At 41.4% G+C, this 27711-nt stretch overlaps 1 protein-coding gene across 2 annotated transcripts in view; it reads right to left on the reverse strand.

The window, feature by feature from the left end:
* LOC108876903 (transcription initiation factor TFIID subunit 4) overlaps positions 1–27711 on the reverse strand; it is an 82938-nt gene that overhangs the window by 13549 nt on the left and 41678 nt on the right. For both annotated transcript variants that reach the window (XM_018666704.2, XM_018666705.2), the window contains 2 exons: positions 25501–25557; positions 10169–10291 (listed from right to left, as the gene is read on the reverse strand). In XM_018666704.2, the coding sequence (XP_018522220.1) occupies positions 10169–10291; positions 25501–25557 (180 nt within the window). The remainder of the gene's footprint in view (positions 1–10168; positions 10292–25500; positions 25558–27711) is intronic.

Genomic DNA, 27711 nt, shown 5'->3' on the forward strand with positions numbered 1-27711 from the left:
CTGAGATGTTCTGCAAAAACAATACAGAAACATAACAAAAGATATCTAAAAGTGGGCACAGTCTTTATTATCAGTGCCTTTTTTTCATGGCCATCCATTTCTAACTTTTTTTTCTAAATTGGTCAAATGGAAAGCAGCGAAAAGCGAGGAAAAAAAAATTAAGCTGAGCCGAAAAGTGCGACTTGGATTTAATATTTTATAATTGCCAAGGGACATTCTAAGATCAATGAATTTTTGCCCGGGACGCACATCAGAAAGAGATGTACTTCAGTCTTTTTAGGGAACATTGGTCTATTTAATTCCAGTGTCTGATGCATGTGAAATATGCCTTCCATGGCCTCCTTCTTCTTCCCCAGGCACTGCTGCAGGCAGACATTACCACTTTTAATGGGCCGCCATGAGAAGAGGCAAGCCAGCCAATAACCCATCCTCACTAATGGATCGCCTTGTTTGTTCTCTTTCACCATTTTCTGAAGCTAATTTTAGATGTACTGTTTTTTCCGTTAAAAGACAAAATAGAGGACACTGTATCACAACAATATCACAAAACAATGAAATAAATGGTCTTTAGTAGGAATGACAGATACGACCTGAATCATTTGAGCAGCTCATTTACACGGACCATCTCTGCTGAATAAAATAGCTGGTGGTTGGTCCAGGTTATGAGGGGTATAGCTTAAGTGTAACTGGGAGCCAAACCAGCACCTCTAACGGTGGGAGACAGAGAAAAAAGGGGAGCCTCCAGGGCCTGTAGTAAAAAGCTTAGAGAGGGGGATATTGGGGGTAGTTAACAGCAGTGTTTTTTAGGGGTGGTAACGATCAACTCACTGATATATTCACAAGTAAACAAATCTGAATTTCGCCATAACAGGTTAAAAGAGAGGAAAGACTTGCCATGGCTCATCAAAACAAATATACATTTGCAATTTATGTTCCTGCTTCACAATTATGCTGTCATCTGTTGCTGGGTTAAGTGAGTGGATATACATTTTTGATGAACACAATTAATATTTCACGATCATATATGATGGTTCAATAGACATTTTATTGAATGGCACTGCAGTCTTTTTTGTATAGCTTTGCATCACTTAAACCTTACATATTCTGCCTTGTTCAACCTTTTATCATTGCATAGTATTATTGAAATGCCAATGGTTCACTTCCAATGACATTCCCACATACATTATTTAAGACATCAAGGTAAGCAGTCAAGAGAGACAACTACTGCATATGTGTAGATTATGTTGGAAAAATCCTCTTTTTGACAGAAAAATAAAAAATGCAAACTGCAAGAGATCAGCTAGGATGCAGTAAATGTACAGATGGTGCTCAATTATTTAGTACTGAGTATTAAGCAGAGAACTGCTGCTTACAGGATGCATGACACACACCTCCACGATGAAAAGTCCTGAATCAGATTCTGTAAAACTCAAATTACTCTCTGTGTTGGCATTTCTGCCATCTAGTTGTAGTATTTTGCCTACTCTATACATATTACCACCTCTCATCCACCCTCCGTAGCATTCCTCTGCCCCCCTGCCAGCACCTAATGAAAGATCTTTTCCAGCTTTTTTCTCCTTTCTTTCCCCAGGCTCAAACCTTGACAGCTGACAATGGAGCTGACATAAAACTTAAAGTCAAAGGAAAACAAACTTAAACACATAGCGACAAGAAAATGTTCTGCTCCCTGAAAGCAATCAGGGTTAAATCTAACAGCATCAGCAGGAGGTCCTATAAATAACGACAGTAAGTCACACAAAGACACAGGAGTTTCTTAAGTGAGCCATAACAGAAAGAACTCTCAGGGCTCTCCAGGGCTCCACCATGTAAGTTTCAGAGGCTCTGTGTTGACAACTTCATTAGCAGCGCCCCGCGCTCTAAAACTCTCAAGTCATTCGACAACATTATCACATGTTAAGGATAAGAATTTGGAGGCCCAGAGTTTCTATCTCCTCCAGGACAAAGAAAACTCAAGCAGGCACAGAATGGCAAAGCAGCGATCGAGGCGTTTTCTCTGCCTATCCCTATGAGTGGTGAAGGCGTAGGATGAGGAGAGTGGGTTTGCACAGTGCGGTATAGCACAGCATGGGGCCCAGGATGTTAGGCTGTCCCCATGTCCCTGGCCAGCAGGCTAGCTAGAGAGCCAGCCATTATCGACCCGCCTCCATAGCAGCGAGGCAGAGGGGGTGGGGGGGGGCAGCAAATTTCATTCTTCAGAAATTTAATTATATCAAGATTAACAAGGGAGGTAATTAATTTCTTTAAGATGGGTATCTTTTAAGTGCCCGGGGCTCAACTTTGTTGTCAAAACTGTATATTTAACCGTTATTTCAGGGCAAAGTTTTAAAGGCAGAAATGAGGGGGATCACTACTTTGCCATGAATATGGATATGTAGGAGCCTCTTATCTAAATAAGGAGATTACAGTGTTAATACTGTGTGTACATTTATGTACATATATAAATGTAAGGCTTATTTAGGGATTATTAAAAATGGCCTGCATCAACTACATTTAAAATAATCTGTTGAAGCTATAGTGAGGCAGGATTCAGTAATTTTAGGGATTTTCAGATGAACTCTTGTATTCTCGTGACTCGAGCTCTCCTGGATGAGCATACCACTATGTAGACCATGAGGCACTCCTGAACTTCAAACTGTCCAAAACCAGCCCTTTAACAGTGCAAACGCATGACGCTCTCATTAATGTGAGAATGTAATCAATGTAAATCAGAGTGCTCAAATTATTAGACAGTCAAAAGCATAGACTGTATATATTATATACATTATATATTATATACAGTCTATGGTCAAAAGTAAACCTGTTCCTAGATGTCACGTTTATAAGACAACAAGCCCAGATCCCATTTAGTTAGCTACATGAACATGGACTGCCTGTGTGTTTGTGTGTGTATATGTGTGTGAGTGGAAGCCTTTTCAGTGACTTCAAGTGAATAAGGGGATTAAGGCCAGTTATGTCAAGTCAAATTGACAGTTACCATATATTCAATATGCTATATAGTTACCGGTTATTTGGTTTGGTTATCTCTTGACTCTCTCTCTAGTGCCACCATGAGGTTGGCATCTTTGGTTTCTAGTTACATATTTTAACAACTTATAAATGGATTTCCATTGAATTGGAGCCAGATATCCATGGAACGATCCCTTGACTTTTGTCTTTGGTGCTAATTAGTAAATGTTAATATGCTAACACACTAAACTAACATAGTGAACGTGGTAAACATTATACCAGCTAAACATCAGCATGTTAGCATTGTCCCTGTGAGCATGTCAGCATGCTGATGTTAGCATTTAGTACAAAGCAAAGCTGTGTCAAAGTAAAGCCTCACAGAGCTGCTAGCACAGCTATAGAGTCTTGTTTACACCAGCATTTACAATTCATGTCTATGTGTAATTGGAAGTTGATGTTATTTGCAGTTTTAGCTTTGATTTACTTCTTTTTTGAACCATTATTTGCCACATACTGTATGCTTTATCTCAAAATGTCAGTTGCTACACCTTATTCTAATCATGTGCTAGAGATCTCATCTTTCCAGGTACTGCTAACTTGTCTCGTCTACTGAGGCAGAGAATTCCTTCATCCACAGGCCCTATGGGTCAACTGTTAAAAGTAACTGATTCACATTTTTTAACAACATGTTACTCTGTGTGTAGCTCGGTTTGCTTTCATTACACGACTGTAAATGATAATATGTAATATACTGTATATACAGTACCATGTAACTATAATGTAATGTTATTGTCATGTTCAGTTGATGTTTCAGGTATGTCAGGTCGTATGGGGATCTATCTAAGGCATCTATGTTTTTCCTATTTTGTACAAGGCACTTAAGTATTGAACTAAATGGAAGAGGATAACTTTAGAAATGTATTCCACATAAGGGCGAAAAAAAAAAAAATCTTCTTATGCTAATGCTATAGCTGCATTTTAAATGCTTTAACCCATAGTCCATAGTGCAACAACCACTGTTGAGTACCACTGTGCTCTGCATTGTGCAGGGGAAGGGAAAGTTGGCAAAGTGCACTGTGTTAAAGCTCTAAGAACACATGGCATCCAGCCAAGGAGCCCCGGTAACCATTCTGAAGACTCGACTCTTTCTCCTTTGTGTCCTCATTGGAAATACACAATTGCCTTGAGACGTAAAGTCAAACTAATATTACAATCTTCTTGACATTATTAAACCAATAACAGCCTCTGTGTGCCTTCTTTAATCATATTTATGTAGTATAGAGAGGGGGAACCCACACAGGAATCTTTATGCTTCATTACAGCCTGATATAAGTCAAGCTAAAGTCATTTCGTTCCACTTCATATTCAACCCTGCATTACTTTAGCAGTGAAATAACTTTATAAATGCAACAGCTGATCAGGGGTTAATGTCAATGCACCCCAGTGGATTTAACTGAAGCCTCCATATGGTTTAGAGCAAAACTGGAGCTCCACATGTTTAAGGAATCTAAAAAAGAAAGAAGGTTAAATTAGCTGCCTTTTCCATTACACATACCCAATGTGTATATGGTTTTGACATGAAGAGAACTAAGAGGAAAGCAGGAGAAAGAGAGATGCTGTCATAGTAAATACAGGAGGAAGTTGTAGTAAGCATTGTGTACATTACTGCCACTGTACTAGCAACCAGACATGACTTTTTAACAAAATACCATTCCCAACAGACTCTGGATAGAGAGGGGCTGAAAAGATGGAAAGGCAGACAGAGACGGTGGGAGGAGGAGTGAGTGGTTTCCTCCACGCTGTCCCTTCTACTAGCATTCAGTTGGCCTTCTTAACCAAACAGCCTGGTTGGTCCCAGTCCTCTGAGTCCTTACGCCCCCCCTCTGGCTCCGGAACCCTCGTGCTCTGTGAGTTTCCTGTTTGTCTGGTTGAAGACCTGGCCGTTTTACTCCCAGGCGGCACATTGGGAGGGACGCAGGAAGAAGGAGGAGGAGAAGGAGAAGGAGAAAAGCACAAGAGAGAAGGACAGAGGGGAGGTTGGCGGGAAGAAGGCAAAGGGAGAGACACTGAACACTCCCGAGTTGGGATTGATTTACTTCATTAACCGAGATTACAAGTTTAACTTACAAACCAGAGGTCAAAATTTCTCATTAACAAGGGGACCGTGGAGAACCTCAGGGCTTGGAGACCACTCTTATTACTGACTACACATTTCAATCTGTCTTTGATGTTCCATGTCTGCCTTTCTACCCCCTCTTTCCCCCTCCTATTTTTTGGCAGCGAGGTTGATTTTAATTGTAGCTATAGAACAGAGCATAGTTTGCCTGTAAGCCAGCCTCCACATCTGTAGTGAGTGCAGCTTTAGTGATATTGGGTGCAGTCCATAGCTTGGGGCTAATTTTAATGGTCCCCCCCCTCCCCTCCCTCCTTCATTGGAGACTCAGATTGTTTTCCACGTGATTCCTGTTAATTTAGCTGGAGGAAAGGGCATCAGTTTTCCTTGTGCTTTTCCCCCTCTCTCCCCATGCCTCTCACTCTATTGCCTCACTCCTTCTTTCTGATCTACAGCCTCAAAGAAAGAAGGTGAAATGAATTCAAATGGAAAAATAGACTGTGCTCACTATTAAATCGCTCGCCTACCTTTGTCCCTTGCATTGCGCCTGGTCGAGACAGATAGGAGAAAGGCAGTGTGGCTGTACAAACCAGGGCAATTTAGCTGCCATTGTCGTTTTTTACGTCAACAAACAAAGCTCCTTCCTTTGATGTGATAAATGGCCTAAGTGCCTGGATGATAACTCTGTGCTCGTAAATGTGTCAAGGATGTTTCAAAGCCCTGAGCATGTTTAACACTGCAGGACATTACGCGTTGAGGCAAATTTTACATCGCAGAACCTTAGATATACCGGAGAGCCTCTATCTGACTTTCATAAGCTACTGTAGCAACACAATTTAGTCAAGATGCACCGAATGTGAAGAGAGGAGATCATAACGCACAAAAATCAATGGGAGGGAAATGAAACAGTAACAGTCAAATCATGTTCAAAGTGTGAAAGGACTGAATGTAGAGGGTGTGATGGAAGAATCATTGTGAATAAAGCTCTATTTGTCAAACTCTTTCTCATCCCTGATACACTGAGCTAAAATCCATCTTTATCTCTTATGTATACAACATACAAACACTGACGTGTCTAGGGGGGAGCAGAGGACTGGATGTGGTATAGTCTACTTATATATAAACTGTTACCACTTGTACCTGTTCAGTTGCTGTAAGCAGATGTTAACAGCAGAGTAGCAAAATACATGCAGAAAATTAAAACAAAAATCAGATTCTAGCGTTGACGAAGGTTTAACTTTGTTCGCGTTCGGTGCCTAACCAGACTGGGAATTAAGATTTCCTTTTTCAATAGCTCAACACTTTAATCGGGTATTTAAGTATTGGTGTCCATATATTTGCGCTAATAGCTTGAGGGCAAAGGTCATTTGTGCCCTCGTCACATTTCCATCCACCTTTATCTGCTGTTTGTCCCAGCTCCTCATCCCTCCACCTTCTTCAAGGCAGCTCACCCTTGACTTTTGTGCTGCACTTCAAAAGCCTATGTGTGCTGATTGGAGGGTTAGGGCTGTAGTATGGGGACTAGTGAGCTGGAGGGGGGTTTTCGGCGTGTGTGTGCCTGTGCAGTGACCCACCGCTGGAGCCACAGCAGGCCCTCCTCCAGCGAATCAGCCAGCAGCCCCAGCCATTGGCTCCTTGGAACTAATCCGCCCTGCGGAGCCCTGTAAGGCCCCCTTTGTTCCCTCCTGCAGACTAGATCAGGCTGGAGACAGACACTCCAGTCTTGACTGGCTATCAGTTTCACAGCCTGTGGCGATCCACATCCAGGCACAGGCCCAAGCCCAGCCAAGCCACCATCAAATTAAAGGTGGGTGAATGGGTGAGGAGGGGGTTGGGTTCGGGGGTGAATGGAGTGAAATTGTGTCACCTGAATTCCGTCACAGTCCAAACATGGTGGAAAGGTGCTCTGACGAGGGAGAGAACAAGCAGGAAGGAAGGAATATTGAAGAGGAGGATTTCAACGGGAGCTCTGCCTCTCGGTGAACAGAGCAGGATCTCAACAAGGCCATTATCTGGCTCCTAATTTGAGCTCTGGCACAGCACTGAAGGGCTGCCTTTGTCTGGGATTAATGCGGAAAGCTCAGGATGCGATGTCAGAGGGAAATAATCAGCATGGGCCCTTCATAACGTTGGCTGCTTGTGCTCCTGGCCAGGGCCCCCCGGCTCATTTCTGTGGAGATGAAATCTATGACAAGCCCCTCAGTGAAGCTAAGAGCAGGCAACAGTCCAGTAACACCCACAGGCCTCCAGGCATCCTGTGACCCCCTTAGAAAAGTCACATTCACTTTGCTCTGGAGAAGGGAAAGAGAACGCCGCGGGCGCTTCCAGCCCATGTGAAATGAAGAAATGTGAGGAGGTGAAAACGAAGTGAAAATAAGTTAAGATTCCTCCTCCGCCCCCTCTGCAATCATTCCAGAGGAGGGGTGCACTGTGACTTCACTTCATTATGCCCCTCTAATTAAACATGAACAGGACATTAAAAAAAGGGGGAAAAAAATAGAAAAAAAGACAAAACAACTCCAGCATAATGTATATTCATGTTTATGTTGTATAACTGCATTTGGGAAAGCAGTTTGAGAAAGCTTTTTTTGAATGCAGCAGAAGGTCGCAGGCTAATACCCATCAGGGTAAAACATTCTGAAAGAGGTTGGCACTGCACTCAAGGACCAGAAGTAATGCTTTTATTTTGTTATTTATGCTTTTTTACCGGGTGCATTACTATGCTCCTCGGCAGCATATTGCTGCTAAGCGAAGGATGTGAAGATGCAACTCGATAAGTAGGTTATTAAAATGACCAATTGACATTCAAAATTCAGGCCTATTTTAGATTCATCATATTTACAGATGAATATGTGGAATTCAAATGTTTCCTGTGCCTAAAGGAAAATGTGACTTGGTACAGCAACTGTGCATGACTTCATGTATGACCCTGTGCTAGAGAAATATGATACTGAAGTTACTGCTTATGGAACCTCAAACAGGAGACATTCCTTATAATAACACAGCTCAGCTTAATTAAGAACAGACTGGGCAAGTCACATGGGAGTTTGTCACCATGCTCCCTGTAACATACACAGATATTTCCAACCATCTTTGTCATATTTTCTGACTTAGATTGTGGAGAGTGGGTTATTAGACACAATCCCAAACTTGGCTGATGCTAAACTAAAACATGGAGAGGATGTGTGGCATCAAGAATACAATGGCTCTAAAACTAAGGCCGCAGGGGGAGAGAGACCAACAAAGAACCTTTTCCACAAAGCAAACCCACTCCCTGGTGCCTCTAGAAGGGCACTGGCTCATGACTCTAATCTGAGATTTCAGATTTGTTCATCTCCATCCACTTTGTAGATGAATAAACATGAGAACATCGTTCAGAGGGCTGCACAATGTGTCACTGACCCAATAATGCATTCCACAGCTCACTCACAACTGGGAAAAATATAAATATGAGTACATAATATCAAATAAAATGACGCCAAGGCATCTGGTTCATCTCATCTGAGTTATCGTTAATTTCAATAATTTCACTTGCTCCACCAACACAGTGAAATATTTTAACGCAGGATGGTGATAACCCATTGAGCAGCCCATGTACATCACCCACAGTGAAGTACAACTTGCAAAACTTTTTAAGTGGCTTCTTATTGTTGTGGTGCCAAATGCAGCAGATCATATGATCTTTCCCAACATTTTCTTGGCTATGCTAACCTCAAATATTGTTTATGCTACATTTTTTGGTCCTAAATTGATTTTACTCTCCTCCCCCTACAGTATCCAGTATGCAATGTCTATTCTCTAGCTTCTCTTATTAATTTCCTATTCTTGATTTGCGGTTGTGTGTTTATAATGTTGTTCTCAAATGTGCTTGTGTTTTTTTAAATTAAGAGTTAAAGAAAAGTATTTGAATGGAGTAATAAGTTTGCTGAGCCACATGTATGGTACCTCATACATTGATTCTGTCACATTCTTCTCACCTCTGTAAACATTAGAGACAATGTGTCAGTGTTTTCTTTGTGACAGCTGAATAGAGAGGTTATTTTCATACTCTCCCGGGGAGTTCATTTCCAGTTTACACTTTAATTTCATTTGAAATATATTTGATAACTGATTTTAATGCGACCCTTATAAAAAACTTTTTTATTATTAAATAACTTAAATTATGTGTTCATCTAAAATATTATGCCTTGTTTTTAAAAGTTGAGCAAGTGAACAAATGTAATTTTGGGATGACCAAAAGAAATTCAAAGTCTAATTACATCAGACCTTGAGGTAAAAAGTTGTGTGTTCCTGATTCTGTGTGTAAAACAGACACTGTCTGTAAAGTATAAAATTGTAATGAAAGTAGTTTGGGTGTTAACTTGGCCATGATAGTTAGTTTACAAGTCTAAGTCAACTGCAATGCCACGGCCAAATGTGGCTTATTGATCAATTGTCCCAGGAGCAAAGTCAGTCACTGAACATACATTAACAATGTTAGAAAACTCGTACAACTACTAAGTGTCAAGTTTTTGACCACTATAACCCTTGATCTACTGACACATGGTAAGTTCACAGTGGTCTGTGGATCAGGAAAATATCCTGCACTAAAACTCAAACTTTTCTTAAAATGGTTTCACTTAAGAGGAGTTCAGACTTTCTGATCAGCAGCTTGTATTAGAAACTACTGCCTTACCAGCAGTTATGCTTTTCTATTTTTTATTCTTGCAGATAGATATCCAGTGAGTCATTCCTTGCATATCATCTAGCAATCCTCCATGTTTGAACTTACCACAGTCAGGGATGACAGAACAAGAAAAATTAGCACTGAAAGCTGCCTACACAAAAAATAATGCAAGGAGATATTTGAAAAGGAATCCTGTTCTGCTTGTCATTGAAAAAATCAGGAATGGTAAATCATATCTCCTATCATGGTATTTTGTTTGCCAGACAAACAAAGTATAACTTAAATAATTAAATGGTTCCCACTTTTTGAAGTTCACATCAGTTATTAGTTAAGCTAGTGTCATCAAGGGCAGATACCAGTTTAGCACAAGCAACTGGATGGGGACAAAAAAAAACTGATGATATACTGAGTCTGGTTTTTACCTCGGTCCCTGATGGGGTGGCCCCTGGTGAATCCACCTTGCGTTTTTTGCGGGGTCCAATGGCAGCTAGTGCTGTAAGGTTGGCATCTCGCTGCCTCATCTGCGCCAGTTCCTGTTGCTGCATCTAGTGAAGACACAAGAACACAAAGCTTAGAAATTGACCCTCTACACTATACGTGGTGATGTGTTGCCTCAGCATCACATACATCTGTTTGGACTGGAAATCACATCATGTGCAAGGTATCAATATGCAGCAGTGAACCCAGAGACTGTAAAGAAAAAAAGGTGAATTTTACAGAAATACTTATATTTATTATATGTACAAATATATAATATGCTTACTCAACTTAACTCAACTTTTCTACTTCGTAGCACTGATAGCCTCAAACTTCAAAACATCACTATTTCTCTTTCTGAATATTTGAACCAAATAAAGAACCACCGTGGAAGTTATTTGTAGCCACACAAGTGAACCAATAAAGATACAATTTGAATTTCAGATCACACAGTTTCAATTTTAGGAGCATTTGCAACCAAAACGCTCAGACTTAAAAGCCCTGCAAGACCTGGTGAGAATGAGTGAACAATGAGACGTTCACTCACAATGAGTGGGATCAAATGTAAAAATGAAAATATAGCAAGGGAGAAAGATATCTCTCTTTGTCCTTATGTCTGTCCATTTATATATTGCATAAACTCTCCTGAGCCAAACAAAATGGAAGCCTGTTGTCGGCCATTAACAGAGCTCATGTCAAAGAGTGTGTGTGTGTGTGTGTGTGTAGTCACACGGTCCCATTGTGATTTTTGCAGTTTGTGATATATATGGGGGAGGTTGTGGGGAGGCACTGCCCGAGGTAATGTCATGTCTGGCCGCAGGGCTGACGGGAAACCCAGCGTTGCTGGGAGCTGCCCTTTCTATTGGGTGGACGTGTGAGGGCCTGGGGCCATGGCACAGAGGGTGTCAACACTCCCTCCAACATGCAAACACAGTACACACACACGTGCCTATCAATCTTGGCCACAGCACAGGGAATGCCTACCCACCAGCTTGCCTGCGTGCCTACCCGCTGGGGGAGAGAGGCCTGGGTTGAAGCGAACAGGGACAATCAATGTGCGCTTTCATGTCTTTCGTGTTCTTTTATGTTATCTCTCAGCATGTGTTTGCTGGGCGCTGGTGTTTGTGTGAGGCATGTATGTTGTCTGATCAGGGGAAAATTTCATGTTACTTTCAGATGGCGCTTTGTAAAAGGTTGCTTTGGTGTACAAAGTCTGATCTAAAATGTGCATGCAGTTGGCTCTGATTTTTTTCTTAAAACCCCACTGGCAAGGCATGCCCTTTAGGGTGTTGCCACTTCACATTTAGCACGGCGGAACTGTTGAAAGATTCAAACACGCTGACAACACAAAGTAGGGGAAATAATAGCAGTAGTACCAACCAGCAGAATATTTAAACTGCATTTGCTTATCCTTATTTTAAAATGGGTAATGGCGAAAATGGAGATACTGTAGTTAAAACAAATACTATCTAGCAATGACATGGACAAGTCCATTAAGTGAATTCTGGGAGTGTTGAATTGGGAGTCAGGCTTATAACACTATGAAAATGCAGTCAGAAACTGGGGGTCATGACTGGATGTGGCAGTCAGGGTGGAGATGATTATTGCCGCTGTCCACATGGCAAATGTAGCATTAATGTTATCAATGCTAACCTTATTAGGCCTTCCCACAAACAACACACAAATCTCTCCAGGCTTAAAAGAGCAAGGGAGAGAGAGAGAGAGAGAGATGTCCGCTATCTCACTGATGGCACCAGGATGCCGGCATCTCTGCCTGGCAGTTGGCACCAGGCATGGGCTCCCAGCGCCCACAGCAACTGCCTGCATTTTAGGATTTATGACTGTATGATAAATGAAGACTTCATTTTACCATCTGCAACCCTCCAGTCTGCGTTTCCTGTCAGTAAAGAGGCCGCCATGACACTGGGAGACTGATTTCTGATTTCAATCTGGTGCCACTATGCCGAGTCCACCTTCCCTTGATGACTGCCGATTGATACAAGCCAGAGTTGGGCCAGAGATTTAATAGATTTGTTTTCCCTTAGGAGTGTTTTTTTTTTTAGCCACCGTTTGATTCAAACATTTACATTGAGCACATTCATCTAGACACACACAGGTGTACAAAGGCTATGAAGCAGTAGTGGCAATATGAAGGAATGTGGATGCACATTACCATTTCAGTACTTAGATTGCTGTTATCAACTGTCCTGAACTGTGCATATACAAATACATCAATCTCTCTCATCTCTACGTGCCGCCACTGTTCCACTTTACTAATCCTGTTTGTCTGCTATGGAACTGGTCACGAATTTTAGTGTTGCAACATTAAATCATTTTGCAGTATGTGACACCAGGACACCTGTTTGAGATATCTGGATCTCACTGAGATAAATATGGAAATCAAAAGTACAAGAATCTCTTTCTCTCTCTACTTCCTGGACTAACCTGTCAGCAATGTTAAGCCATACTATAGGTACAATCATCTCCAAAAAATGCAAAGGTCACCACAGAGATTAATCCCAGACTGGAGGAATAACCAGCTGGCAGGATGCATACATTTGCCAAATCCGATCAATGGTACCACATAAATATCTGCCGTTCCAAAGTCACATAAATACCAGTGCTTCCAGTCTGCCTGTATGCCCTTTCGAGGCAGGGAACTGGGACTTGTTAAGTCAAATTATTAGCAAAGGTCAGGAGATGTAGAACATTTTCAAGATACCCACAGAATCAATCTACAGCTCTGTTAGAAAAAAAGGTTTTAATCTGGATGCAAAAAGCACACTGTTAGGTGATTATGTTATGGACAACATGGTGAAATGGGACATGTATGGAAACACAAATATGTACATTTCTGGGGAAACAGCTGTCACGGTTGCACAAAGGTCTCTAACAGATATTGAGTGCCTTGCTAAGTGTGTATCAGTTAACATTATGATGACATCATCCCACCCAAAAAATACAGTATCCTTTTTCTAGGTGTGAGTCTGAATGAAATATGCTTGATAAATCAGTGTCCCAGATATCAAATTACATGTATTCATCAGACTATTTGTGTCATGTTTTAATGTCCTGGAAGAGTCCTCCCAAATCATATTCAAATAAGACTAAAATCTCCAGTTTGAGGGTAGTTTATGTTATTATTTAGCAGCATGGATGGACGGCTGGTTTGCAAGTTAAACATGCAGCGGCTGAATCAGTGCAACTGGTGCTAACAAACTAAATGGTGGGCCTAAGTAAAATGAAAGTTAAATTATGTTACATTACTAATGCTTTCATGCTAATGTTTGTTATCACCTTGTGAGCTGAACTCATTCCGGCCCTCTCCTGTTTTTGTAAATACAAATGATTTTATTACTATTACTATTATTATTATGTTCACTACATCTCAAAAAATATCCATTTCAAAGAATGAGGTTTTCCTTAATTCACTAGTAAATATTAATTCATTATTAATAAGAATTTAAATAGGTTGGATGAAATGTATTGCTTTTATTTTTTAACAACCCACTATACATCAGATTGCCTGTATTTCTTGAGTAAGAAAAAAAATCAGTGGTCTGTGCATGTTTTGGTTTTCTCAAGTTTTATGGCTATGCACATTATTACAAACAAATTTTAGAGAGAAGGTGCAAATGAAAATAATCAGATCCATTTGGCTGTCTTACATTTGTTTTTGTTTTTTTTTTTTAGTTACCTGTTTCCCACATCTTGAATTATTTAGAAGTCTAACTTCAAGCTCTGTACCATTAACAGATCGGTAAAAATGCCCGTCAAAACCTAATTAAGAAATAACAGTCTTTTTTCTCAACACAGAGGGAAGAGCAGTATGTTCTCTCATGATGCAAAAATGTCCAAAATACGGCAAGAACCTTAGAGCGGTCTGATACGCTTGGAGTGAAGAGGAGGATGAGCTGCAGGAGCCACGATGGCCAACCTGCCGTTTCTCCATCTCTGCTGTTTTTAACAAAGGCTTTTCTCTTCCTCCTGCCTCCCCCCCTCCTCCTGGCCTGAGGGGTTGCTCGTGGCCCCCCAGACGCTTACAGACAGATGTCCTTGGTAGAGCAGAACACGCTCTGCTTGACGTCACAAGCAGCTACAGGGCTGTGAAGGAAGCTAAGGGGCTCTCTGCCCTGCAAAGACCACAGCATAAAAGCCAGACCATGGGTTTTGAGTTGGTCTGTCTCTTACCCTCCCCCTAGTCAGTTCTGGTCCAACAAGACACAGCAGGGAGCTTCTCAGTATATTGACATGACATATGCCATGTTGGTGTATGCTTTTATTTCCCCAAAGAGCCTGGTAGAGTGCATACATTTTAAACTGGGGTAGGTGGCTCCAGTGGAAATTAAATCCCTTATCATGGCGCATATACATGTGCATATACAACAGTAGAAAATCTATGTATGGTCAAATGCTGAGGGGGCCTTCTCAAGAAACTGCTGCACTGAACACTGCATTTTCTATACTTATTTTTATACTTATTGTGTAATACCTGTAATTTTAATACAAAATGCTGCTACGTAAATGTAGCTAATACAGCAGCCAAAAAACTCTTCCTCTTCATAAGAATGTCTTTTATTCTTGGTAACAAGGCAGCCTCTTTAAACTGTGTCCCATTATTGCATCGCTAACTCCACTGGTGTGGACAATGTTCACACTAACACGGTGTTAAATTAACACCAATAATAATGGTATTCAGTGCCAGCAGTGTACAAGATATCACTGGCATTGTATAAAGTCATTGGCCAAACAACCAGAAACCTAAAAACATTTGTCTGCTGTCAGGTACATGAGAACCACAGGAGCAGGACAGACAGTTCTGATATCACAGGACATTGGCATCCTACCAGCTCCACATAAGTCAGCTGCCAGCATCAATGTTTGGCAGCAGTCACAATGATTTCAGTTATCTTCTGTAAAGTATGTTAGGCTTAGGGCATCCTGGTGGCTTAGTGGTGCAAGACAATGATCGTGTAATAACAACATCACCAGTTCGAATCCAATCGGGGCATTTATTTCATGCTGTTTCTCCTTATTTACTGATACCTCTCTCTCTCTTTGCCTGCCATTAAAGATAGGCAACATTCCCCAAAAAAACAGTAGATGCCATGGACCTTCTGCCATCAAAAACATGATGTATAAAGAGGAAATTCTGTTAATGCTATCCTGAATCTCACATTGACACTTTTGTTGGCTTATTGGTCCACACAGCGATACACTTTGGGCTGCATGCAGATAGTTGGCATAGACATTGGCTAATTCAAAAATAAAGATTTCATGATTTCAACCATTTTTTATTAAGATATTATGCTAAATCTTACCAAAACTGAAACTAAAGCCAGTAACTCCTGAGAAATATTTAACTATTTATTAATTTCAAGCAATGCCAGCAGCATGGCAGATTCAAAGATGAACGTCACGCACACCCTCTCAGCTATGCGGGTGAGGAAAAAATGTTTTTTTCATGATTTCAACCATTTTTTATTAAGATATAATGCTAAATCAAGTCAAACTGAAACTGAAACATGGGCCAGTAACTCCGGAGGAATATTTAATTTTTTATTAGTTTTTAGCCATGTTGGCGGCATGGCTCTAGGAGTGGCAATGTTGGCCTCTTGGTCTGTTGATTGGTCAACCACTTAGCTGAATTTCCATGAAATTTTATGATAAACCCTTATGACTTTGGTGATTCTCTGACTTTTCCTCTAGCAACATCATCAGGTCAAAATTTTAATTTGTCCAATATTTTGGTCTATGACCAAAGATCTGTGCTTTGTGTTATGTGTTAATCAATTAATGTTTGCATGCTAACATATATTGTGTTGGCATGCTAACATTTATCATGTTAGCACATTAGCATGCTAAAATTAATTACGTAAGCATATTAGCATGCCAACATCAATTAATGTTAGCATGCTGATATTAATTATGTATGCATGTTAGCATGCTAACATTAATTAAGAATTAATGATCATGATGGTGACCATGGTAAACATTATACCTGGTTGTTAGCTGTGCCTATGTACATCCTAACTGAGCTTATAGCAAGCTGTAGACTAGTGTTTTTGCATTAACTGCACTTCATTCACTATTTGATGACTTAGAAGTAGACACCAAAAAATGTGCACTAAAACTGTATAAAAACCTAATAATATAATAATAATCTCAACAAAATGTAAGTTAAGGTCAAATCTAAGTGTACAAATGTTTCATGGATGAGATCCAGTGAAACTGGCAGATGAAAGGGATGATATTTTTTCCCGCTCAAATGTGAATAACAAAAAAATATTTTTTTTCAAATACCACTTTCAGTGGCAGGTATCTGTGACACTGCATCTTCCTTTGTGTACATTTCCGACAACTTAACATGAGTGTGTGTTGACATTTTATCTATGTGTTTTATGCATGTCTGTTACCCATGGATCTCATTCACCTGACATCCACATGGCCAACATTACGTGAACATCTGTGAGCTGCATCTTGAGGCCTTTCTTCATGTGAAGTGCCTGGCAGTTAGTTTGCTGCAGGGAGAAGGGCCATTTGCAGTAACCAATCAGGTTTCACTTCTCCATCTGCACTCAGACACTACAAAGAGAGGATTTCAGCCTCGACCTACTATTGTAGGCAAGCCTTTGTGTTAAAACTGGATAGACACACGTATGACTTCATTACTAGAACTCAACAACCACATATGGCAGTGTTCCTCAAGATAAAATACTGAATATTGAACTGATACATAAAAATCTATGTGTAACGTATGCATGATGTGAGGGGCTGTACTGACAGCTGTCATGTCTAATGGACCTTTTAGGTATAAAGTTTTGCTGTATTCAGTTTTGAATATATAGATATAGATAGATATAGAGCATATACATTGATTGTCTACATATCGCCCAGTAAAGTATGTTGTTTCAAGCCACATGCACCGATATATATATTTACAATTCATAATTCAAAACAATTTGTGTTACCATTATTATACCGATACCAGTCGTCTTAAATAACAAATAATAAATCAGTTGATATTTTAAAGGTCTGTTAAAGAGATTTTAAGAAATGCTTTCAAATTCTGTTTCATCACCTTTTTCAAGACACATAAATATTTCAGTAAGTCTGTTTGTGATTATATTATTTTACCTATGGAGATGAATTCAAAATACATGCATGAGCTAATAGTCTTGGCTCAGTGTGTTTCCATTTCCTCTGAAGCTGAGTATGTCAGAAGTGTTTCCAGGGCCAAGGACCAATTATTCAGAGCCCTCAGCCGTCCCTGGAGCTAAGGTCATTATGTGAGTGTCACTATCATGACCCTATGGTTCCTCTTCATCTGCAACTTATTTGCAGGAATTAAACTGTGTAGAGGGAGACTGTGTGAAATGTGTGGATAAATTGAATGTGTTTAAAAGACTCAATGCCTTTCCTATGAAGCAAGTATTATTTCTATAAATAATAACATTTGTGCTACACAGTTTGCCAGGGAACAGTGTTTAATGAAGGAGCTAGAAATCAGTGTTAAGCAGATTCTGATGGTGTCACACCGGAGCGACAGGGGGAGAGTGGTGATCATTAAAAATACTGCTTATCTAAGGGAAAATTTCCTACTTTAAATGTTCTCTCGCTTTGTCTCATTCTATGCTGCCGTGCTTCGTCTAGCAGTCTTCTCTCTCCCTGTCTCTCTGTCTTTTTTTTTTTTTTTTTTTAACATTTAGATTCGCTGCTCGTCACCTTCTATTGATCACGCCTAATTTGCATCCAGGAAAAGATGAGAACTCAGATATTCACACTCGGAGAGAGGACGATCTCAATGATTTATTCATTTCCAAATCAAAAAAAAAAAAGGAGTGAAAGGAAGGTAGATGAGAAGGGGAATCTTCATAGGCAGCAGGCGACTAGCAGGCTCTGAGGCTGGGCTCCTCTTCCCCACACCGCCCCCAGGCACATGGTGTGCAAGTCCTCCTAATTAACAAGGTGAATCATGCTGCCGCTCTCTAATTAGCCAACATGACAATCTAATGGAAACATGCAGGCCGAGCTGGCACACTTAGCATCACCTCACAAAGACCCCCACTACTGTCCTTCCCATATGAATTCCACAAAAATGACACCTCAGTTTTTAAATGAGGAAAAAAAGAGAAAAGACGGGGGCAGAGTGGTTCAGGGAAGTGTGTTTTTGGGAGAGGTCAGAAGGGAGAAGTCAGCCGGTGAGGGTGAGGGTGTTTTTTTCTCCTCCTCTATCCTCTGTGTGCATGGTGTTTGTTGCCTAATTGAAACGTGTCCTGCCTCCTGCCTCCCTCTCACTTATATCCCAGGCACAGGAGGCTGGCACCTCGCCACCAGCGTAGCTCAGCATGCCCAATTCCCCTGTCGCTCGAGTCCCAAGGAGTGCTCCGGCGCACAAAGAGAAAAGTGAACCTACAGGCTTGTACAGCGAGGAGACGAGTCACTATCTCCCTCTGAGGCAGAAAAATCTCCTTTTTTTGTTGTTTTCCTTCTCATTATAGCACTTTGTAATATTCGAAAACACACAGGAACACCAAAGGTACTTTTAAAGCCTGCTTCTATTTTTTTTTTTTCTTGTAATATGTCTTGAGGTGAAGAAAAAAACTGAAGTTGAAACTACCGACAACAAAGCAACAAATAAAAATAGGGTTACAGTGTACTATTTAGTAGCCCGCACATCTTGAAGACCTATAAAACAGACCTTTCTTAAGTGATAATTAAATTATTCGCATCAACCTCTTGTATAATCTTTCAAAAACATTCAACCCAGTTGAAATAACATTAAATAAAAGGACACCTGCCAAACTAATCCAGAACACGTGAAAAAGAAACACGGTGAGCAGAACATGAGCATAATGTTCTTATCACAATCCTGCGAGTTGACCATGGATACTGCTGCTCTATTCATATTAGGTATTGTGTGTCTGTGAGGCCAGAAGACAAGAATATAACAACTATGAAGTGGGACACACAAAACAGCAGGAATTCTCTTTGAAAGTCAGCACAGAAAGGGAGAGAACGTGGAGGAGGGTAGCAGGCTTTTGCCCTGGGGCCTGCCCAACGGGGGAGAGTGCCTCTTTGAGCAGAGCAGTTTGTGGAGGGCCAGAGGATGAGAGCCTATGAACTCGCAGATATAACTGGCCTAATAAAAACTAAGGGGCTGCTACATTGTCCTCTGACACACAAGAGCCTCTCCTCTCTGGAGAAGTGTGAGGCTCTGGCTGACGGGGCTTACAGCGTGGGTGGATTCCAGTCTCTCCCTGACCTGGTCACTTGTGGAGGATGCCAGGCCAATCAAGAAACATGTATGTGTGCATTAAGGCCTGGTGCATCCTGGCTGAGCAAAGAGTTGTGATTTAAATAACATGAACATTAATGTGAACAATTCTGTATCGTGTGAGCAATGAGGCTTAATGTGCTACATTTGACCATGGTTGTGCATATGTCACATGAATATTAGTCTAATTCGATTCATAGAGTCTAACACATATGTCTATGCAATAAGGAAGCAAGGACATATAACTGCAGGCTTTTAATTGGAGCCATGCAAGGTTCAAAGGTGAGCTTGAGCAGAATTAATTCGGTAGAGGTTCAAGACATTTCAAGCAATGCCGCTGCGTCAAAATGGGCAAAAAAAAATATCTCTCAATGCCTCGAGAAGAAAAATATTTGAGGAAAATTATTCTAACAAAAACCTCTGAGAATCCCATTGGACAGCTCTCGGTTTCACACAAGTCTTCTGGAATCACTCTAAGCAAGAAGTGGAGTGTTGCTGCAAGGGCATGGTAATGTGGAAGAATAGAAGAAGAATAGAGAGGAGAGGAGAGGAGAGAAGAGGAGAAGAGAAGAGAGGAGTGGAGAGGAGTGGAGCATGTACTCCCTCCCACATCATCTAAAGGTCTGGCAGTGATTGGGCTATCAGTGGGAGACAGACTGTGTTAACCATTTTTTAACCTTTATTTATCCAGGGAAGCTTGACTAAGGTCCATGCTGCTTTCCAGCAACACCCTGTTACACTCACTCACGCCACAGACATGTGCCGTTGACACAGAAGAGAATGTGAATCAAATGCTAAAAACGCACATACATGTTCAGTTTTAGTTCTTGGTCACTTCTTGTGCTGTTTCCTTCTCTATTTATCTGCAGCCCTGTCTAATCTCCTCCAATATTTTGAGAGTCAGCCAAAAGCTTTTCAAAGCGATTTCAGTTTTTCTTCTGTTCCCTCATTGTTTTTATTCTGATAACACAAACGCTCCATTCTCTGTCTTTGCAGTATTTGCTCTCCAATAATGTATTTACTATAAATCATTTTTGAATAATGTATATATGTAGTTTTCAAACAATTACACTGAGGGGCTGTAGCTTCAAACAGCTTGGGTTAATGTCTCACTGTTACTAAGAAACAGGCTCAGGGGTTACGGCGCTGACCATGGACCACTGCTTCACCTGTTCACATCAGGCCAGGGACCTTTTGGTGCCAATATTGTCTCTCTCCACTCCACATTTCCTATAGATCAGAATAATTCACATAAAACTGTGGGTGATTAGATGTGAGATGACGTCAGGGTCTTTAGCAATGTTAGCTAACATGCTAGCTGACAGAAAACTACTGGTGATATACTATATATACTCAGTGATATATTCGAACTAGGGATAAGATATCATAGCAAAAATTATTGTATTGAGTAAAAAGTGGGTACCTGCCCCTTTAAGGCCACAAGACTTCATAACACCAATGAGTGAAAAACTTTTTGAGAGAAAACTCTCCACAAACCTGGTAGTTGTTGTGGAGCTTTTATGTGATTTTCAAAGAAGACCTTGTGATTTGATTGTTTTCTCAACTGCTGTTTACAAGGTCAAGAATGAACTTTAAATCTAAATGGGGAAGTTGTTTTCATGTGAATTTTGGTATGGTATTTATATTCTATGAATAAATGCGGACTCAAATGGATTAGAATGGATTTTTTAAAATCAGATAATAGATGGAGCAGAGAGAGAAAATTACATGATCAGTGACTCTGCCAATCACAGCACACACTAGTTGGCAACTAAGCAGTGGTCAAGCACTTATGTTACTTTAGCTTGACTAAGGTGGTGAATAAATCTGCTGACACTTCAATTGTTAATGTCTTCCTCACAGTACCAGTTCTTGTCCACCTGTAGCTACACGTCTGCAGAATCATTTGCATCCCACAGTGGGTTTGTAATATTTGTGACGTCAAACTGATTCATCCAATTTGCACCACAGTGGGACTTGGAGTGTGTGGTGCTTTGATTAACCAACTCACATGAATTGTGCCATACATTTGAAAATATTAGTCTTCTTGACATGGTCTGCTTCTGCAACTGAACGGACCCTAACAGGAGCTTTTGGCCAGATTTTGGCCAGCTGTAGTAACCAATTTGTCTTTCCCCTCTTCCCTCACCCCTCTTCTCCTGTCCTCTCTCCACCCCTCTTCTCCAGTTCACTCGTTTCCTGCGTCCAGTTGTGCCTGCAGACGCAGCTGCGATGATGAATCTGTGGCTGCAGTGTGTCTGTGTGTCTGACATCGTGATGTATCTCCACTGGCCTTAACTCCCTCTCTATCTCTCTCTTCCTCTCCTCTCTACCCCCTCCCCAAGTCTCCTTTTCTCTCCGTCTCTTTGTCTCTGTCTCTCTGTCTCGTTCCCTCTGTCTCTCTCTCTCATTCTCTCACTCTCAATGATTAGGCAGTGCCTGGCCTCCTGCCTCAGTGATGGAAAAGACAGAACACACAGACCCACCACTAACAACAACAACAAACAGGAACTGAGCTCCACGATTTGCCCATTGATTTTCACTGGGGGCATTTCTGAAATAGCCCATCTGACCTTTCGGCCAAATGGTAGTGAATGGAGGAAACAGAGGCGCTAGACTGCTCTGCCTCTTTCACACAAAACCTCTGCCAGCCACTATCTGACCAGCTGTGGGTTAGGTTGCTGGTGCAAATAAAGATAAACAATTAGAGGCATGGCTACATAAATATATGGGACTAATATCCTGCTAAAAGCCCTGACAGAAAACGGGAGAGGTAAAAGGGGTGAAGAGGGAGGCAAAGATACTGTGTGTGAAGGAAGGAACAGGTGTATGACCACGTTCTGACAACAAGAGGGTGTCAGGGTGTCTTACTGTTCATTGGCCACTGATTTGCCCCGGTTTTACACAGGATCAGAAATTGGAGCGGTGGCTACAACATACATGGAGGCTATTATTATAACATTTTAGTGCCTTATTGCCGCACTCCTTTGAGTCATTCTGAATCTATTCAGTCATATCTGAACAGTGTGTGAGTGTGACTTATAAGATACTATAATCTCTGATGTCCATTGCAAATAAATATCAAAAAATCATAGATAACATATGTTCCCAATAACTCCTGAACTTGCCCGAGAATCATCACATTTTAAAGTTTTCTTTGGTATCAAAGTAATTCAGTAATATTTGTTTGAACATCCCATGGGTACAATGCAAACATGAACTGCTAAAAGCTAATTCAGCGTACTTTTACAGCATACAACCGAGTACTAAAGGAAGGGTCAGAGGGTGACATTAGGCTTTAAAAAGGGGGTGGATCCCACTATTATACAGACTCAAGGTTTCACCAAACAACACACTGTAAATTGTGAATTGAAAATCCATTTAATCTAAAGTTTATTTTGTATTTTTTACTAACCTGCCCTTATTGTCACCATATCAATCTTTATGGACTGCAAAAAGGTGAGAACTAATAACACTGCTATGGTATCAGGCTAAAAAAGGGCCTGCGAGCAATGCTAGTGATTTAATTGCAGTCATTTAAGCACCTACTATGTGGCCTATGTGGAACTTCAGGGTGTAAGCAATATCACTTCCCCAAACCAGAAACACTTTCTCCACTTTTTTGTGTAGTTTTTCTAAATCAAGTGCTTAAGGATGGAGTTGTTGCATATTGTAGACTATAACGCCCTTTGAGGCAAATGTATTTTGAACCTGAGTTTGACCAGTCATACAATTAATTTGCTGGTCATGGGTTAATTCCTGATCATCGGCCTCCACACTAGACTTAGGCCTGCGACGGCAGCTTCACAACACACTGCACCTGCCTTTTTAAAAACAAATCATGTGCCAGCTCAATTTACACGCCGACACTTGATTCAAGTATACAACACGCTGTAATTCCATCTCTCCAAAATGGTGATTGTTTGGTGGTGGTGGTGGTTGTTTTGTGTGTGTGCATATGTGTGTGTGTGTGCGTGATCAGGGAGAGGGGCTCACAGAGAGGCTGGCTTCTCTGCCCGTCGCCTGGAAGAGTAGCTCGGGCTCATTATCCTGATGAAATTTGCGCAGATGTGTGAGCTGCCGACAGACTCTGCAGTGACACAAACAGCCAGCTCTGTCCCCTTGAGCCAGTCAGGTGATGAAAACCGGAGAGGCACGGGGGCTGAGAAACGACGGCCATTAAGCAAAAAAGAAAGAGGTGAGGGAGGGTGGAAGAGGGTTGTTGTGTGTGTGCGAGTAGGTGGAGGGGAGAGAGTTGGGGTTGGGGGGGGGAGTCTTTCTTATCTCTATCTAGCGGGAGAAAGCATTACATAAAGTAACAATTTCCAAACCACCTTCTTAAAATTCGAGATGAAAATGAAAATGTGCATACGTGCACACTGCATCTCCTCACGAGGCGCTAATCTGGCCGTATCCAGATGATGAGCGGACTGCCACTTAACAGGGAGGAGATCCACTTTGATCACATGGCCCCTGGGGCAAACCTATCACGCTGCCTATTACGCTGCTTCATTTGCATATGTGGGGCTTATGGGTAGGCTGAGATCTAGTGTGAATGTTTTAAACTGCAGCAGGGCTCACTGTTGCTAGAAAGAAATGTCCAGGAGAGACGCAGAGCAAAGACAGAACGCTGCCAGTAGCCAGGGGTAAGAAAAGTCAACTTGTCACTTAAAGGTCACAAGTTCAACCACACTGTTAAGAAAATCCTAAAAATTAAATACTTTGGCCCAACAACAATGCTGAGTTGCCCTTGAGCAAGGCATCAACAGCTACCTCTAAATATAAACGGCTGAATGGCCAACATAAAACAGTGTGAGCAGAAATTAGGGCGATAGTGAGAAAACTGTATACGTGTTTCAGTAAACTTTACCTGGATGAGTAAAATTCTTTTTTAAAAGAACAAGTGACTCAGAAGAAACCGCGTCTGTTCCCTAAGTTCCACATCAACAACAACAACAGGTGAATGGTGCTTGTTTTATCCTCCTGCTTATACAGACTAGTCTATGGAAGCTCCACACAATCCTCTTGATCTTTGTTCGCGAGCCAAGGACTAAAAGCACCCCATGAAGTTATTCTGGAGTAAACAAAGAAAAAAAATTTTAAAAAAAACAAAAAACAAACGCAAACTTCCACTGTGACAGAACTATTTCATTTGCGTAAACAACATTAACCAACCACTAAAAGACGAGTGGTCTACTTTCTGAGATCCACTGGGAATTTTATTACATACAAAGACCCGCACTTGAAATACAGAGGATATGGCACCACACTAGCAAAAGAAGTGCACTGCATCAGTTCAAACACTTCCCAGTTTGCAATGCTATGTGTTGTGCCTTAGCCTATTACCTGGGAAAAGGAAATAACTCTTTTTACTCCTCCATACTTTATAGTAGTAAAAGTTCCTGTGGAGCATGGGTCGGCATATCTGAAAACACAATTCACCAGTGTTTTATGTTTTGACTAAATAATGTATATTTTTGCAACTGGACTCATTTAAAAACAGAGATAAAAAGAAAATATATATCTATCTTTTCAAGCCACATTGTGTTGTTCCAAATCAGTTGAGAGATAATACATTTGTGGTCCAACAAAGTTGGAACACAAATCTAAGTGAGACGCAGAGCAGACGTGACTGAGATGAGTTGGTGAACTTGTGAATAAACCTACAAAGGCCACTACTGTTTACCCTGTATTCCCTTCCCCTGATAGCCCATCTACCAAAATACGGCAGAGCTAAATGAACGGCAGTTAGTCAAAATTCAAACTGGTGTAAGATGAAGAGGCTAAAGTAGATGAGGAAAAGAGAAGGGGGTGGGGGAAATACAGTCTCTTTGGTGTGCAGAAAATCATTTTCCACACATGGGCATCAATCGGCGCGAATAATTCCTCAAACTTTTTTAAGTCCGACTTTAAATGGCATTACATATGTAGTGAGGCATGAAAAATTAATACGCTGAAGTCGGGGAAATGTCAAGGGTAATGATCTCCGCAGCAGCTTACCTCCTTAGCTTTCTGTTTTAGTCGTGCTTGCTCTGGGTCCTCTTGCCTGGAGCGACTCTGTGGAGTAAAGGGGAGGGGGAAACACAGGTTAACAGCTGGTTTAAGGAGCCCACCCCACCACACCACACACACACACATACACACACATACACACACACGCACACACACACACCCTCGCTACTCATCTGTTGCTGCTGCAGCAAAAATAGTGCAAAATGGGAACAGGATACAGAGGTGTCAAGGACATCGTATTTGAATTCAGAGAAGTGCAATGGAGCGCCCCCCGGGGGGCAGTGGCCTTTAAACCCGCTCCAAATCCAGCCCTAAATAAGCCGCTGGAGGGGGATTCTAATCAAAAGAGGTTATTAAAAATTCTGCACGAGCCAGCACACATACACACACCCACACACACATACACACAGGGCAAAGGATGTTGGTGAGTATCAGTGGCAGTGGCTGAGTATGTGTGTGTGTCACTGTGAGCCAGTGTGGCTATCCATTGCTGTGCGTGTCTGTGTGTGTGCATGTCCCTGGCGTAACAACACAGCACTTCTATTTTAATCAGCAGCCAAGATCTGGGTGGATGTACTTGTCCCTGGGAATCCTTCACCACACACCCAAATGTACATGTACGGCTGACCACTGCAGGCAATACGGGCAGATTATGGTTCTGCACACTAACTGAACGCAGTTATTTTGTGAATTTGGACACAATCTGTGTTGTTATATTTTGGCTGGATTAGCCAAAATTAGGTCAGGTCCCTGAAAACCCCCCAAACAATTTTGTGCAAGCATCATTATCTTACTCCCTGATATGTTTTTTAAGATTTACCATGAAGGCCTACATGAAAAATTTGTGAAAGAATTATTCAGTGAAATGACCTTTGTATATATTTTACAACAGATAAAAATCTATTCTAGTGTCATTCATTATTTTTTTTACTTCCGACAGCAAATCAATCAAAGCAGGTGATGTGCCTCCCCCCCAGAGCAGGACAACCCTGGCTCCTTTACCTCCCTTTCACTCTGTCCTCTCCCCATCTTCTCTGTCTTATGCACTGAGAGCTGCTCTTCCTAGCCTTTCTGCTAATTGGCTTTAAATATATCAGGCGGTTCACGTACTGGTCGGTATCTCAACTAAGACTAATGTGTTTGCCCTCCGGTTGGTCGGAGCATCCCTCAAGACTTTGAGTCATATTTTAAATGGACGGCGAAGAGGAGGGGAGGGCTTGTTGTGAAAGGGAGGAGACGGGGGTGGAGGTGATTATTTTTGTGGGTTTCTTATTCAAGAGGTCAAATTAGCGGGCGCTCGAGCAGGAGAGGAGGCGGGGAAGGGAGGTGGGTGGCGGCAGGGCAGAGGGGTGGGGGTGGGGGTGTGTGTGTGTGGGGGGGGGGGGGTTGGTACAGATGGACTGTTTACAAAGGGCAGCGGTGCCACTGGCATGCTTTACATCTCCTCTGTCAGCTGCCCTGGTTTTTCCCACTTACAGGAGAGAACAGAGGGGAGAAGGGGAGAGGAGGACTGGGTAGCAGACGCTGACAAGCTTTGTTGAGTTTGGGTGGAATGAACTGTACTTAAATAATAATAATAAAAACAAAAACTGCCCATATTCAGAGGAGCCATTCTGTAAATTTTGTCTTTACCTCGGCCAGTTTTGTGTACTTTTAACTGGGTGTTTTTCTTACACAGCTCAGAATGACTTCTGAAAACCACCAGCGGGTTGTACTTGTTTCATTTAGCTGTGGGTTGTATGCAGAAAAGAGTAAAGTCAACTTGATATTGAATATTCTGTCAATACATTCTCCTGAATACAGAGTCCAGTGGGTGAAACCTGTTATTCCTCTTGCAGTAATCAAAAATACAGTGATTTTTCTCATTTGCTTTACAAATAACAACAGGCAAATGAAATGAATAACCATGAAAAAGCCAATCATCAGTGTCAAGAAAAAAATGAGATGAGCCCTTTATGTAATATGTATACATAGCAATACAGAGTTTTGAGGCTTGTGATGTATTCAGTGATGGATTCCCCTCTGTATGTTGGCTGAACATTGGTCTAAAATGGAGAGAGCATTTTTTTGTGCATTTTTGAAGCATTTTTAAAGAATGAAAGCCAATAATTGACATTTCGGGTTTAGACAGTTGGCAGAGGGAGTAAGAAAAAAAAAACACTGACAACAGCAAAAAATGGCTCAATGGCAGATCCAAGA

Source organism: Lates calcarifer, linkage group LG2 (genome assembly GCF_001640805.2).
Source record: "Lates calcarifer isolate ASB-BC8 linkage group LG2, TLL_Latcal_v3, whole genome shotgun sequence".
Classification (NCBI taxonomy): domain Eukaryota; kingdom Metazoa; phylum Chordata; class Actinopteri; family Centropomidae; genus Lates; species Lates calcarifer.